We start from the raw sequence: 16,147 nt of genomic DNA, 5'->3' as shown, positions 1-16,147 counted from the left end.
TCATTATAGTCACTTCATTCACGTGGCAGATAAGATTTCTCTGGTTCAGACAATAAAAAATGATGAGTGTTCCGAAGAGAGACACACTCTTAGGGGTGTTAATAATAGGCTGTATGCTGAATCCATGAATCATAGAAATTAGAGATAGAGGAGACCTATTAGGTAATCTCATCCAACCCTCCAGCCAATAAATGATTGCTCCCTATATACTCTCCATGGCTTTGTCCAGTCCAGTTTCAAATGGGGTCTCCATTATTTCTCTTACTAGACTGTTCCACTGTCTACTAGACATGAATGTTAGGTAGTTTTTTCCTGATATTCAGCCTAAATTCTCCTCTGCTCTATTTCAGCCCATTACTCTTACTCACTTTGATTTTTGGCTGTGAAAACTGGATATATGTCCAGTTAGGAAAATCTTGAATCTCTTGAGTAAATGTGAAAACTGACGAGTGTTTGAATAGCAAGGAAAGGAAGTGAAACTTCAGTGGAAGCACAATTTGTGTTGCTTTCTGTCTAGGGTCAGTGAGTGGTAACTATAAAAAAGAAATTGCATATAAAAAAACAGAAGGCAATAAACAGAGCTGCAGTGGTAAACTGAGTGCAGAGCGGGTGCTGGTTACACTAACTGGAATATATCTTTCTCCCACAGAAAATGAAGCCCATAGTCCAAAGGAGACGCTCCACCTCTTTTGCCATTAGCAAAGCTCTCAACAAGTCCAAATCCCATTCCAGGTAAGGAATTGTCTCCCCAATATCCCCATCAGTCCTTTAGCCCCCTTTTTACAAATAAAAAAATCAAATCAAATAGATTTGCTAATCCATGTTTTAATTCAGCTGCCGATACCAGGGGCCATTAGTGTCTGGACAGACCTCCCATCTGGAGGGGTTCCAGTTTCCTTTTTGGAACATGCTTTAAAAATGTGATGCTGAAAACATATAGTGCCAGACTGTGATCTCACCTACACAGATGTAAATCCAGAATAACTCAATTGCCTTCAGTGGAGTCACTCAGGGCTTACACTGGTGTAATGTAGGTCAGGATCTAGCCTTTACTGCCTGGAAAAGCAGACGACGTTAAGGTGAAGTTTGTATGCCAGTAGCCAAACCACACATATGATAAATATTTGGTTAGTCATCATAGCCTGACTGTAATCTCTCTGGAAGCCAAACAACAGATGGCCAGTGAGTCCCTTAAAAGAAATCAGGAATTTTTACTTTAAAAAAAATGTCAAAAACCAACAAAGAACAAAAATTCCACTCCTCCATTTCACTTTCTCGTCCTGCTCTAAATGAGATAACCCCTCTCTCAGCTGCTCTGTGTAATTCCAACTGGGAAGTCAATGAATGTTTGCCTGATGGATTCATTGCTGTTTAGTCTGCCATCTAACCAGCAACGGGCAAGAGTATGAGAAGCCGAAACAGAGATGTCCTAAGAAACTAAGTTACTGATGTAATGGAAAAGTAGACAGAAGCAAACTTTGGAAATAGAAAGCTGCCCAGAGCAGACCTCACTTGAAGGACTCCTCTGTCCTTGGTTATTGGTGCCAGCGATGTGCAGCCATCGGTGAAAAACAGCATTGGCAAGTGTCAAAACAGAGTCTCTTGATACAGAGAAGCCCTTTCGGGGCTGGGCTTGCTCCTGCTGCAGTCAATTGCCAACTTGCTTAGGAGAGATCAGGGTCAGGGCCCACATGGGACTTTCACTATAATCACAAGCAGTGGTTTGAGTCTGGAAACTCTTAATCAAACCTAGAAAATGGGAAGAATCAAAATGGCACCTGGATGAGAGGAACACACAGAGACAATTATTCAGTCGCCCAACAAGAGAGGAGGGATGGGCAGCGATACCAAAGGCGTAAGCTTTGGCAGTGAATGCAGGTGCTGTGAGAGAGGGTGGGTTGGCAGCCCTGGTTAGTTATCCTCAGAGCCATAGGCGCTGACTTCTGCTCCAATGGTGGGAGCTCGATCCCCCCTTTGCCCTTGGCCCCGCCCCCACTCCACTCCTTCCCCCAAGACCCCAAGATTCCAAGTCCACCCTGCCTCTTCCCACCCCTGCTCCACCTCCACCCCACCCCCATTTCACCCCCTTCCCCAAGTCCCCACCCTGGCCCCTTGAGCATGCTGTGTCCCCGCTCCTCCCCCTCCCTCCTGGAGCACTGCCAAACAGCTGTTTGGCGGTGGGCAGAAGTGCTGGGAGAAAGGGGGAGAGCAGGAACACAGCGTGCTCAAGGGAAGAGGGGGGAGGAGCTTGGCTGCTGGTGGGTGAGGAGCACCCACTAATTTTTCCCTGTGGGTGCTCCAGCCCCAGAGCACCCACACAGTCGGCGCCTATGCTCAGAGCAGGTACAGTGAGGAAAAGGGCAGCCCGAGCTCTCTGTACCATTCCACCAATGTGCTTCCATGCCCAGCCACTCCAGGGGAGAGATGGGAATTCAGTGTTTGTGACCCATTCTGTCCTCGCCTTCTCTGCTGAAGTTGTCAATACAATGGTTGATTTTGAGCTATGGGCACATTTCTGCTAGGGACTGGACAGACTTCTCTAGACTAATTTCATACAAGTCACTTTTCAGATGGTAACAGTTTTCATTCGCTACCAACCTGGGCGATATATTAACTGGTGACCTCATGTGAAAAGCTCCCTTTCCCACTTACATGGTCTGGAGCCAACCAGTGCCCACACTGACTTTAGTTTCTTCAGATATAAAGCACCCAGACTTCCAGTGTTTATAGTCAAGTATGAACAAACTGACCTTCCAACTCTTGTGCTGAAATATCAAGTGCTGTACAGTAGTCAAACCTCACAGCCCTTTGATGGGAGAATAACCACCTTAGAGCTCAGGCAGTTTCTCCCCACCCTGCACAGTGTAACAATTAGACGACAGATAAAGGAATGTCATGCTCTTTCTCTGTTTGGTTCTGATAACACTCTCATAAATAACATTGCTGCAGTGATTTGTTTAGTTAAAATAAATATTTGTTTAAAAGATAAAAACTTAAGTGATTTACATTTTGCACCAAGCAATCCTTTCCAAGAGCAGCAGTTTCCTTTCGCCCTGTATTTAACTGCTTGGGAGTAAGTCCTGCTTTTGTGAAATGTTCAGACAGAAGCCAATGTTTTAGGGTGGTTTAAAATAAATGGCAGAAATACCATCATCTACGTCTCTTGCCCAAGTAATGTGGTCTCAGAAATGCTTTTGCTTCCCTCCCTCAACCATCCCCTCCACCCCCCACCCCACCCCATATCACACTGACTCAAAAAAGAGAAACAAATTCTTGACTTTATTTGGCTGGAGAACATCTTTGCAAGGGGAGGGAAGCTCTAAACATTTCTCATGATGTATTGCCTCAGAGGAAGCTGGTACAATGCCATCTCTACTTGGGCCACCAGAGCATTGGTGAATTTTTTTTGTATTTATTTATTTTGTTGTTGCTACTCTTCTGTTGTGTTTACCAAACCTTGTAACTTCTCCAGCATTAAGAAATCACAGCTGAGATCGTTTGGTGTTCCTGTCTCCACTGCTCCACTGTCACACAGGGGAAGCTTTCATAGGCATGTTTTAAAGTGAACTGATCTTTTCACTTGTAGAGGCAACAGGCTTACGTGCTTGTCGGTGAGCATAAGCGAGCCAGGCTGGGACAAGCCACAGACTCCGGCCTGCAAGAATGCAGGTGTTCGGGGACTCTGCGGGTGGGATTTTCAAAAGCAGTTCGTGTTGGCTTAGCCCTGCTCCCATTAAAGCCAGTGAGCGGCTTTACTCTTGAGTATTGGCAGCAGAGTTAGGCTGTTGAAAATCTCACCCTATAAGTACAAAGGTTTGTTCAGTATTGGGACCACTCACACTAAGGTACTATTCAACAGGAGTAAAGATGGCAGAATCTGGCCTGTTGTGCCCATCTCCCTGAAAACTTTACATTTACAACCATTTCTATGAGACTAATAAATCCAACTAGGACTGATTGTGTACTCACACCACCAAGGGTGCTTCGACCTTGCAGACAGTCTGGGCAGAGCACTTGAGCATATTCAGTAGAGGCAATCCCACATACTACAGCTAGGGTAGCAGCAGAGAATGAAGATCTGTCCCACCTCTCTTACTGATGATTCTGTGACATTCTTCACAACGTGCCATTGCTGCATTTATTACTAAATCACTGGAGTAGGAGAGAGCATATGCAATTCATGCTTGAGAATTTTGAGATGGAAAGGGAAAAGAATAATAAGATGGTGGCGTTATTACATTTTGCTTGTTTGCATGAGTAAGGAATCGAGTTTAATCCCAGCAACTGCCTGCTGAGTGCAATAGAGATATAGCAGCCATTGTTTCTTTGGCAAAATATTGCACCCAAATCAGCCTAAAGTAGCAACAAAAATAGTTGGATTACAATAACAATAATACTTAACTCTTATATAACGCTTTTAATCAGTAGCCTTCAAAGTGTTTTTATAAAATTATAGCTAGATCTCTGAATCAGGCGCATGGAACTAGACTAGTATACACAGTAAATATTCATCCTGCTACAGCCCAGGCACGGACAAGCAATTTGGTGTGGATGGAACTAGCATTGATAAAAATGGAACTGATCAACTACACTGCAAATTTGCCTGCACTCCCTGCTGATGAGTGACCTCATGCATGGATCTCAGCCCCTTTTCCACTTATAGGATCACAATCTGAGATCTTTACTCAGATAACAGTACTCTTGCCCAGTGATGAGCTGCCAAAATCTTAACAACTGGTTCCCTATAAAAAGTTCTGATTTAAGGGATGTGCCACAGTATGTATTTTTTGTACCATTAGGGTTACCATACGTCCGTATTTTCCCAGGAGGAATTTCCTCCCAGATGGCGATTTAAGAATCAAAAAGCCTGACATATCCGGGAAAATACGGATGTATGTTAACCCTACCTAAAGTTCTTTTTTAAAAAGATGGGCCTGAACTAAAAATGAGCTCCGTTTCACATGTGTGGGTCCCCGCCACTCCCTGGGGGTGTGTGCACATGTGTGGTTCCCAGCTGCTCCCTGCCCCCCTCATTGAAGCAGGTGTGCAGGGTTACTGCCCTGGGAACTGCAGGGCACCAGTGGACATGGGGCCGGCTGCAGACAGGGGCGTGGGGCAGGGCTAGCTGGAGGCAGGGGGTACGGGACTAGCTGTTGACAGGGCAGGGGGTGCGGAGCTGGCTGGAGACCGGAGGGTGTGGGGTTGGCTGGAGACGGGGGGTGTGGGGCTGGCTGGAGGCAGGGCAGGGGGGTGCAGGGCTGGCTGGAGACAGGGGTGTGTGGGGCTGGCTGGCTTCAGGCAGGGCCACAGGGGGGTGCAGCAGGGGTTGGTTGAAGACAGAGAAGTGCGGGGCTGGCTGGCTTTGGGCAGGGGGGTGCGGCAGGGACTGGCTGGAGACAGGGCAGAGGGTGCGGCAGGGGCTGGCTGCGGGCAGGGCAGGGGATGCGGCAGGAGCTGGCTGGAGACAGGGGGTGTGGTAGGGTTACCATATTTCATCAAGCAAAAAAGAGGACAGGCGGAGCCCCGCCCCTGTCCTGCCCTGCCCCCGCCCCTGCCCCACCCACTTCCCGCCCCCCCTCAGAACTCCCAACCCTCCCCCCCGCTCCTTGTCCCCTAACTGCCCCCACCAAGACTTCACCCCCTACCTAAGCCTCCCTGCCTCTTGTCCCCTGACTGCCCCCTCCGGAGACCCTCCCCCCATCCTAATTGGTCACCTAGGACCCTACCCCCTACCTGTGCCCTGACTGCTCCAACCCTTATCCACACCCCCACCCCCAGACAGACCCCTGGGACTCCCACGCCCCATCCAACCACTCCCCACCCCCTGACAGCCCTCCCCCAGAACTCCCGACCCATCTAAACCCTTCTGCTCCCTGTCCCCTTACTGCTCCGATCCCTCTCCCCACTCCTGCCCCCTGACAGTCCCCCCCAGAACTCCCAAACCCCCCCCCACTCCTTGTCCCCTGACTGCCCCCTCCTGGGACCCCTGCTCCTAACTGCCCTCCAGAACCCCACCCCCTACCTAAGCCTCCCTGCCTCTTGTCCCCTAACTGCCCCCTCCTAAGACCCCCCCAAACTGCCCCCCAGGACCCTACCCCCTTACCTGTACCCTGACTGCCCAAAACCTTATCCACACACCTCCCAGAAAGCCCCCCCCCGAACTCCCGACCCCCCCCCGTCTCTTGACTGCCCCCCCAGAACCTCCCTGCCCCTTCTCCAACCCCCTGGCTCCCTTGTCGTTGGCCTTCGGTTCGCCTAAGGGCTCTCTGGGAGCTTGCTGAGTCTGAGCCATTCTCCGGTATGCTGGGCAGCAGCGGGGGAGGAGCTCCAGACTGCCGGAGGTGAATGCAGGGAGTGAGTGAGCTCTGCTGCAGGGGGAGGAGGGACTCTCTCTCGCTGTCGGAGCCACATGTAAGTGGCACCATCCGGCTGCCCTGTTAGCCACGCGTGCTCTGCATGGGGGGGGGGAGGGAAGTCCGGACATTAACAAATTCCCCCGGACGCTATTTTTAGTTCAAAAATCCGGACATGTCCGGGGGAATCCGGACGAATGGTAACCCTAGGGTGTGGGGCTGGCTGGCTTCGGGCAGGGCCGCAGGGGGGGTGCAGCAAGGGTTGGCTGGAAACAGAGGAGTGCGGAGCTGGCTGGCTTCGGGCAGGAGGGTGCGGCAGGGGTTGGCTAGAGACACGGCAGGGGGTGCGAGGCTGGTGCGGGCAAGGCAGGAGCTGGCTGCAAGCAGGGGATGCGAGACTGGCTGGAGACAGGGTAGCGGGTACTCAGGGGGAGACCGGCTCGGAGCAGCCCGAGCAGCAGGACGCAGCCCAGGCCCAGCAGAGCAGCCGAGGACCCACCAGGCAGCAGCGGGAGCCCCAGGGCCAGAGGTCAGGGGAGCAGCAGCAGCAACAGGGCCCGTGCCCAAGGCCAGGCGGTGGCCCACATGGCTCCTGCAGTGCAGCGCCCCTGGCGGCCGGAGGAGGAATTACATCACTTCCCGGCCGGAGCTCATCAAAGCCGCAGTGCCCCCTCGTCGCAGGGAAGCGGGTTAACAACCAGTTCTAAAACTGCTTCAAAATTTAACAACCAGTTCGTGCGAACCGGCTCCAGCTCACCACTGCTCTTGCCTGAATAAAGTGAAAACTGAGTAAGGACCTCAGGATTTCCTCCATATTTAGTATAAAATATATAGACAGCTTTCATTAAGCTGAGTCTGAGCCTATGTGAGAAGAAATGAAATAGACATTAGTCTATTGGGTTATTAACGAAGTCTATAGGAGTTGCAATAATTGTACAATTCATGTAATGATTTTTTTCCAGGGAAATTACTCTTTCCTCATCGCACCCAGACAATGGGCTACCTACCGGAGCTTTCAGTAACCCAAATTCTGTTTTCATCTTGGATGAGAGGGTACAACTTACCATGGGACTGCAGACCCAGGAGAGACATTTGTTCCTCTTCAGTGACATGCTGGTCATTGCCAAGTCCAAGTAAGAGAATGTGGGCAAGCTACACAAGGGTTATGTCTATACACCTAGTAGCCAGTGTGAGCCAGGATCAAGGGCATTTGTGGATGAGGGTACCAGGACAGCCGCATTTTTAAAGGGGCTTCTAAAATTTTGCAACTTCCCCATTCCACCCCCAGAAATGTGTTGGCCACTGCTGGGAATGTCTACCCTGAATTTATCACTGCATTTTCATCAAGCAACATGAGCTGAACTAAGTAAGTTTGCTCTTTGCTTCATGAGACTCCTTGAAGAAGTGACATGGCATTCTTGTCAGTGCTGAGGAAATCGAGTGAAGGGGGCTCCATGCAGAAGACAGAAAATTAACTCACCTTTTGGCTAGTTCTCTTCAGTTCCTACTTAGCTGATAGGTAAATAGCTTAGCTGATCTCAACAATGTTTACTTGTTTGTGGTAGTAATTTGTCTGAATCACAAAACCACCATGGTATGGCACATGGTTTGGTAAGATTGAGGCCCAGCACCGGGATACTTGAGATGTCCGTTCAGATGCATCAATGGAGATGGACAAGGAGGGCTGTACATGTGCTATGCCTCTCTCTAGCCAGTCTCATTAGCCTAAGCAATCTCTGGTTTGAATTCCAGGTCCTCCTCCAGCTTGAAGCTGAAGAAGCAGGTGCGCCTGTGTGAAGTATGGACAGGTTCTTGTCTCAACGAAGTGTCCGAGAAAAAGATGAGCCCTGAGAATTCATTTGTCATTGGCTGGCCTACCACCAACTCTGTTGTCTCCTTCAGGTATCATGGCACAGTAACAAACCCACTGCATTGCAGTCTCGCAGCTATCACTATGCTGCATAGTTAGAACTAAATGATGACAGAGAGTCTAGAACCCTGAGCCCCTGTTCCAAAAATACAGACCCTCGTGAAGTGAGCTAAAGAAGAAGCATTTCTGTTAACTATTAGCAGCACAGTGAAAGTGAAGAAGGATCATTCAGGGGTGATGTGCCAGACCTAGCTTCAGGTCCTGGTTCTACCACAACCTTCCTGTGTGATCTTCAGGAAGTTACTTAGGGTTTGTGTACACAGCCCATAGCAATGAGCCTCCCAGCCTGGGTCGACAGATTTGGGTTAGTGCCCTAAAATAGCTGTATAGACAGTGCTTTGAAGTTGTGTCTCAGGCTGGACCTCAGGCTCTGAAGCCTGGGGGCGGGGGGCTGGGTTCCGAGCCTGAGCTTCAGCCCCACTGCAACTTCAAAGCCCTGTCTACACAACTATTTTCAGAGTGCTAGCTACTAGCCCAAGTCTGTCATCTCGGGCTGGGAGCTCGCTGCTGCTGGCTATGTAGACACACCTCTAGATTCTCTGGGCCTCAGTTCCTCCTAATAGTACATCTGTACCTCACAGGGACGTTGTGAGGATAAATGCACTAAAGACTGTGAGCTGCTCAGATACAATGGTAATGGCGGCTGTGTAAGTACCTTAGATGGAGTGGGGTTATGGCACACAATTGAGTGGCTCTGATTCCACTCAGGATAGGCCTCTGGTGCATATGCACACTAGCCAGTTCAGTGCGGTTCTCTGGACCCTAAAGAGTGCAATGAATTCTTCCCCTGTCCCTCCTTATCTCTGCTTCCCTGTGAGAAGGAGTTCTTTCAACCAACACTTGTTTTCCTGGTGCATTAAAAACATCCAATCCATTTTAAAATAAAACATTTGCAGGGTAAATACAGAGTAAATATTCACATATTAAGATCATCTTGCTAACCTGACAGCAAACGGGAACAGGGCCCATATGGCACTTTCTGAAAAGAACTCCAGGCTGTTCAGTGAGAATGGCATTTTCGTCTTTGGGTATGCCCCTTACGGCTGTTTTTCTGCCCACATTTTATTATTAGGGAGAGGTGAATCATGCGGGTGAAAGATGCTAGAATGACGGCCCTGGAGAGCCACACACCTGGTACAGTGTGGGAAGCTACATTGCAAGCTTCCTTCACACACCTTTGTCCACCAGTGTGTCCCAATCATGCAGGGATAAGAGGGTATTTCGGTCTCCATGGACCATTCAATCCTGGGCCTTTTGGCTGATAGCCAGCAAGGAGTGCTAGTCAGTGCTAAGGTACTGCTGATGTTTGTGCTTTGGACAACTGGCTTGGTGGCAAAGGAATTGGGATCCACCAACTCATTTCACACTTGTTGTTTCATCCCCTCTGAACAGTGGGGATGCTGCTTTTCACTTTATTATGCCATGTGCATTCAATTCCTGCACTGGAGGCCTCAGGCATCTGTCACCTGGATAGATCTTTTTTTTATTCAAACCATAGCAGTGGAGATATTAGTGACGAATACTGCCAGCGAAGGCTTCTAGGAATTGTAAGCATAGGAAAGGAAATGATAGTAGAAACAAAATATCAATTAAAGGTCATTACAAAAAAATAAAGACACACATGACTTGCTAACTCCGTCACAGAAAGATATTTGTTCCTTATCTGAACACCCCTTTGGTTGGCCAGGAAATCTAGTTCAGCTCGGCTGCTCTTGGGGTTTTATTATTATTATTTCTTTTTGTTAAAATAGAACAGAACCAGGAAAGGACTGCACTTTTGTTCTAGGGCTTCCAGGAAGGAACTGAGACTTATGGCTAAATATAAGCAAAGCCTGGTAGAGTCTCCAAACGCTATTAGTCATTTAGCCATTATTTAATATTTTGCCTCTCTTTTTTTTCTCAGCTCACCCGAAGAGAAGGAGCGCTGGCTCTCAACATTACTGTGGTAAGAGTCGCATCCTTCCTCTCTTGCTATGTTGTCCCTTGATAATCCTTTATAAACAGCTAGGGGGAGAGTTTAGATGCTAGATACCCCACTCCCATTGCCTTTCAATGGGTTCCTAATTGCCTTTTATGCATTTGAAAATCCCTTGTCAGCAGCCTCTGCCTTCATGTGATCTGTGAAGGGAGAAGGGGGCCAGTAAGAGAATCTGGGTTACAGTGTGAGCCTTTAGCTATTACATGAGACTCAAAAGGGCAGATGACAAAAGCCCACAGGTAAGCATAAAAAAGGCAACCTTAACAGAGAGCTAGATATTGGGGGAGGGAGGAGAGGGAATGACAAATTACAGTAGGGTTATAGGAGCAACAAGAGGGAAACCCATGGGGGAACCTGCTCAACATCTTAGATGTCTATACACAAGTGCAAGGAATATGGGCAATAAACAGAAAGAGCTAGAAGGATTAGTACATAAGCTAAATTATGACTTCACTGGTATCACAGAGACTTGGTGAGAGAAATCTCATGATTGGAATATTGGTATAGAAGAATATAGCTTGTACAGATAGGACAGACAGGGAAAAAAGGGAGGAGGTGTTGCCTTATACATCCAGAATATATGCACTTGTTCAGAGATCTAGAAAGAAGCGAGAGGCAGACCAGTTGAAAGGCTCTGGATAAAGATTAAAGAGGGGAAAATAGGGGTGATATCATGGTAGGAGTCTACTATAAATCACCAAATAAGGAAGAGGAGGTTAATAAGGTATTTATAGAACAAATAACACAAATATCTAAAACACATGACCTGGTAATAATGGGGGACATCTGTTGGAAAAGTAATATGGCAAAACACAAAATTTCTAATAAATGTAGTGGGACAACTTTTTTGTTTCGAAAATGGCAAAAAATAACCTGGAGGCTAGCCATTTTAGACTTGATTCTGAACAACAGGGGGAATTGGTTGCAAATCTGCATATGGAAGGCAATTTGGGTGAAAGTGATCATGAAATGATAAATGTCATGATTCAAAAGAAAGGAAGGAGTGACAGCATCACAATAAGGACAACTGGTCTTCAAAAAAGGAAACTTTAACAAATTCAGAGAACTGGTATAAGGTCTCATGGGAAGAAAATTTAAGGTATTAAGAGTTTAAGAGACATGGCAGTTTCCCAAAGAGACAATATTAAACACACAACTGCCAACTATTCCAATGTAAAAAAAGGAAGAAGAATAAGAGGCCTATATGGTTCCATCAGAAGCTCTTTAATGACCTGAAAATTGAAAAGGAATCCAACAAAAAGTTGAAACATGGACAAATTGCTAAAGAGGAATACAAAAGAATAGCACAACCATATAGGGACAAAATCAGAAAGGCTAAGGCACACAATGAATTACATCTAGCAAAGGACATGAAAGACATAAGAACATAAGAATGGCCCTACTGGGTCAGACCAAAAGTCCATCTAGCCCAGTATCCTGTTTTCCAAGGTGCCCCAAAGGGAATGAACAGAACAGGTAATCATCAAGTGATCCATCCCCTGTCACTCATTCCCAGCTTCTGGCAAATAGAGGCTAGGGATACAATTCCTACCTATTCTGGCTAATAGCCATTGATGGAACTATCCTCCATGAATTTATCTAGTTCTTTTTTTAACCCTGTTATGGTCTTGGCCTTCACAACTTCCTCTGGCAAGGAGTTCCACAGGTTGACTGTGCGGTGTGTGAAGAAATACTTCCTTTTATTTGTTTTAAACCTGCTGCCTATTAATTTCATTTGGTGACCCCTAGTTCTTGTGTTATTAGAAGTAGTAAACAACACTTCCTTATCTACTTTCTCTACACCAGTCATGATTTTATAGACCTCAATCATATCTCCACTTAGATGTCTCTTTTCCAAGCTGAAAAGTCCCAGTCTTATTAATCTCTCCTCATACGGAACCCGTTCCATACTCCTAATCATTTTTGTTGCCCTTTTCTGAACCTTTTCCAATTCCAATATATCTTTTTTGAGATGGGGCGACTACATCTGCATACAGTATTCAAGATGTGGGCATACCATGGATTTATATAGAGGCAACATGATATTTTTCTGTCCTATCCCTTTCTTAATTATTCCCAGCATTCTGTTCACTTTTTTGACTGCTGCAGCACATTGAGCGGATGTTTTCAGAGAACTATCCACAATGACTCCAAGATCTCTTTCTTGAGTGGTAACAGCTAATTTAGACCCCATCATTTGATATAAAAGGCAATAAGATGGGGTTATTAGGAGCAAGAAAAAGACAAAGAAAAAGGTAGGTCCTCTACTTAGTGGGGAAGAAGGGCTAATAACTGATGACATCAAGAGGGCAGAGATGTTTAATGCCTATTTTGCTTCAGACTTCACTAAAAAAATGTAATAGTGACCATATACTCAACATAATTAATATTATCAACAAGGGGGAAGAAAGGCAAGCCAAAGTAGGGAAAGAACATGTTAAGAATATTTAGATACATTAGATGTATTCCAGTTGGCAGGGCTGGATGAAATTCATCCTACAATTCTTGAGGAACTAGCTGAAGCAACCTTAGAACCGTTAACAATTATCTTCCCATGGAAGATGGGTGAGGTCCCAGGCAAATGGAGAGGGGAGACATGGGAAGGGGAGAGGCGAAGGGGCACCTGCCCCTCCCCAATCACCTGGGGGAGGGAGGGGGGCAAGGGGCCAGCAGCACCCAGGAGTCAGAGCTTGAGTGTGGAATGTGATGAGTTCTGTGCTGTTAACACCTTCTGCCCTTGGAGCAGGGAGTTTGTTTATAAACAGAGGCACGGTGATTAAGATAACAAAAGGCTTGTCATTAAGTTTAATTAAGGATTGTTAGATGATCCTGAAAACATTCCCAGATAAAAGACAAGAAACAGAGGGTAGGAATAAATGATCCATTTTCAGAATGAAGAGAAGTAAATAGAGGTGTCCCCAGGGGTCTGCACTGGTTTGGGATCAGTGCTGTTCAACATATTCATAAATGATCTGCAAAAATGGGTAAACAGTGAGATGGCAAAGTTTGCAGATGACACAAAATTATTCAAGATAGTTAAGTCCAAAACAGACTGCAAAGAGTTACAAAGGGATCACACAAAATTGGGTAACTTGGCAACAAAATGGCAGATGAAATTCAATGTTAAATGCAACGTAATGCACATAGCAAAATATAATCCCAACAATACATACAAAATGATGGTGCCTAAATTAGCTGTTACCCATCAAGAAAGAGATCTTGGAGTCATTTGCAGCATTATGTTTCCAGAGTACCGCAAATGTCCTTCTCACTGTACCTGTATCATCCTGAACTTATTCTCCAGCATCAGAAGACTTAAAAATTATCTCCAGTCATCAATGGGACAGAGGCAACAGAATAATGTAGCTGTCCTTAACGTGCAGGTCACATGGGAGGTCATGTGCCCCCCTTTAGCTGTTGTTCCCCTTTGTGTCCCTCCAACGTGTCACATAGAAAACTTAACTTTGATACTAGAAGATATTGGAACAAATTAAACAATCAATTTGTAAGTCTCTAAGGGACAATAGGGCTATAAGGAATAGCCAGCAAGGATTTGTCAAGAACAAATCATGCCAAACCAACCTAATTTCCTTCTTTGACAGGGCTACTGACCTAGCGGATAGTGGAAAAGCAATAGACATGATATATCTTGATTTTACTAAGGTTTTGCCACAGTCTCACATGACATTCTTATAAGCCAACTAGGGAAATATGGTCTAGATGAAAGTTCTATAAGGTGCTTGCACAACTGGTTGAAAGACCAGACTCAAAGAGTTGTTATCAAATTGGGAGGATGCATCAAGTGGGGTACCACAGGGATCAGTCCTGGTATTAGTCAATGTTTTCATTAATGACCTGGGTAATGGAGTGGAGAGTATGCTTATAAAATTTGCAGATGACACCAAGCTGGGAGGGGTTGCAAATGCTTTGGAGGGCAGGTTTAGCATTAAAAACAACCTTGACAAATTAGAGAATTGGTCTGAAATCAACAAGATGATATTTAGGAAAGACAAATGAAAAGTACTTCACTTAGGAAGGAAAAATCAAATGAAAAACTTCAAAATGGGGAATAACTGGCTAAGCAGTAGTATTGCTGAAAAGGATCTGGGGGTAATAGTGGATCACACTGAATATGAGTCAATAATGTGATATAGCTGTGAAAAAGGCTAATATTATTCTGGGGTATATTACAGTAATGTTGTATATAAGACACAAGATAACTGTCCCACTCTAGTTGGCAATGCTGAGGCCTCAGCTGTAGTACTATGTTCAATTCTGGGCACCACACTTTAGGAAAGATGTGGACAAATTGGAGTGAGTCCAGAGGAGAGCAACAAAAATAATAAAGGGTTTAGAAAACCTGACCTATGAGGAAAGGTTAAGAAACTGGTCATGTTTAGTTTTGAAAAAAAATACTATGTGGGGGACCTGATAACAGTTTTCAAATATGTTAATGGCTGTTATCAAGAAGACAGAAATCAATTGTTTTCCTTGTCCATTGAATGTAGAACAAGAAGTAGTGGGCTTAATTTGCAGCAAGGGAGCTTCAGGTTAGATATTAGGGAAAACTTTCAAACTATAAGGGTACTTTAGCTCTGGAATAGGCTCCCAAGGGAGGTTGTGGAATCCCCATCACTGGAGGTTTTTAAGAATAGGATAGACAAACACAGGTCAAGGGTGGTCTAGGTTTACTTGGTCCTACCTCAGGACATGGGGCTGGACTTGTTGAGTTCTCGAGATCCCTTTCAGCCCATCACTTCTATGAATCCATGACTATATAGAAAAAGCCCCTTAGAACACAGATGGGCAGATGGATGGGTGGATATAATGGGGCTTCTAGGATTGAACAAATCTTCTAAACCAATTTGTCTCAATACAATAGGCCTTGTTTCCTCTCAATTCCTTGCTCATAGGCACTGACTTCCCAAGCAGGAGGCTGAGATCTCCTCTCCAGTAGCATGGTCACTTATGCTCCTTCTGTTGAGAGCAGATTTTGGCCCAGATAGTCCAAAGAATGTCCCCAACTGTCCTAGAGGCAGTTGAAACTCTTAGATCACCTCTATTCTCCAAATAATCCACAATATATTCTGATTTTTGTCATATCCAATCCATTCTCTATGAGGTTAGCATCGATTGGGATCTCCTGTTGTGGGATTAACCAACACCCTCAACTTGAAGAGGTCACTTTTTGATAGTTGCCTCGTTGGGTGTTAAGATGCATTTGCTGTAGTTATTTTCTCAAACTCTGTTTTGATTTGATTGTTTCTGTTTTTTCCATCCCCTGATTTTCAGGCAAATCAATGAGATGAAACAGAATGAATATCCAAAAAACCTACCGGTCCAAATCCTCTTTCTGGATGCTGACAACTGTACTTCTGTGAGTAAAACCGAGAACCCACTCATCAGACCAACACTGCATGGAGATCTGGAGTGGGTATGGGGAGGCTGTTATGCTGATAATGTATCCAGCATCCTTGCTAAAGTAGCTAGGCCAGGGGTGGCCAACCTGAGCCTGAAAAGGAGCCAGAATTTATCAATGTACATTGCCAAAGAGCCACAGTAATACATCAGCAGCCCCCCATTACCCGCCCTTCCCCCCCCCGCTCCCAGTGTCTCCTGCCCACTGGCAGCCCCGCCGATCAGCGCCTCCCCCTCCCTCCCCGCACTTCCCAATCAGCTGTTTTGTGGCGTGCATTTCATGAGTCCCACTGGGATTCTGTGGTTTGCATTTCCATTGTGTTACTTTTGTGTGCCGTGTTAGAAAAGTGATAGAAAGGAGGTGGTGAGCTTTGTTGTTCCATTGTAATATAATTGTGCTTAGGAATGATCCTACTGTATTCCCAGGTTGGTCCAAATCTTCCACATCTAATAAAAATACCAGTGTAT

At 45.9% G+C, this 16,147-nt stretch overlaps 1 protein-coding gene across 1 annotated transcript in view; it reads left to right on the top strand.

The window, feature by feature from the left end:
* The window catches only part of LOC128843696 (rho GTPase-activating protein 20-like), a 64,057-nt gene that overhangs the window by 30,070 nt on the left and 17,840 nt on the right, over positions 1-16,147 (top strand). Inside the window, exons 2-6 of the mRNA XM_054040734.1 lie at positions 650-732; positions 7,316-7,486; positions 8,106-8,255; positions 10,187-10,228; positions 15,554-15,638. Coding sequence (XP_053896709.1) covers positions 650-732; positions 7,316-7,486; positions 8,106-8,255; positions 10,187-10,228; positions 15,554-15,638 — 531 coding nt within the window. The remainder of the gene's footprint in view (positions 1-649; positions 733-7,315; positions 7,487-8,105; positions 8,256-10,186; positions 10,229-15,553; positions 15,639-16,147) is intronic.

This window comes from Malaclemys terrapin, chromosome 9 (genome assembly GCF_027887155.1).
Source record: "Malaclemys terrapin pileata isolate rMalTer1 chromosome 9, rMalTer1.hap1, whole genome shotgun sequence".
Lineage (NCBI taxonomy): Eukaryota > Metazoa > Chordata > Testudines > Emydidae > Malaclemys > Malaclemys terrapin.
The sequence above is the reverse complement of the archived record's forward strand: the minus strand, read 5'-3'. Positions and strand labels throughout refer to the sequence as shown.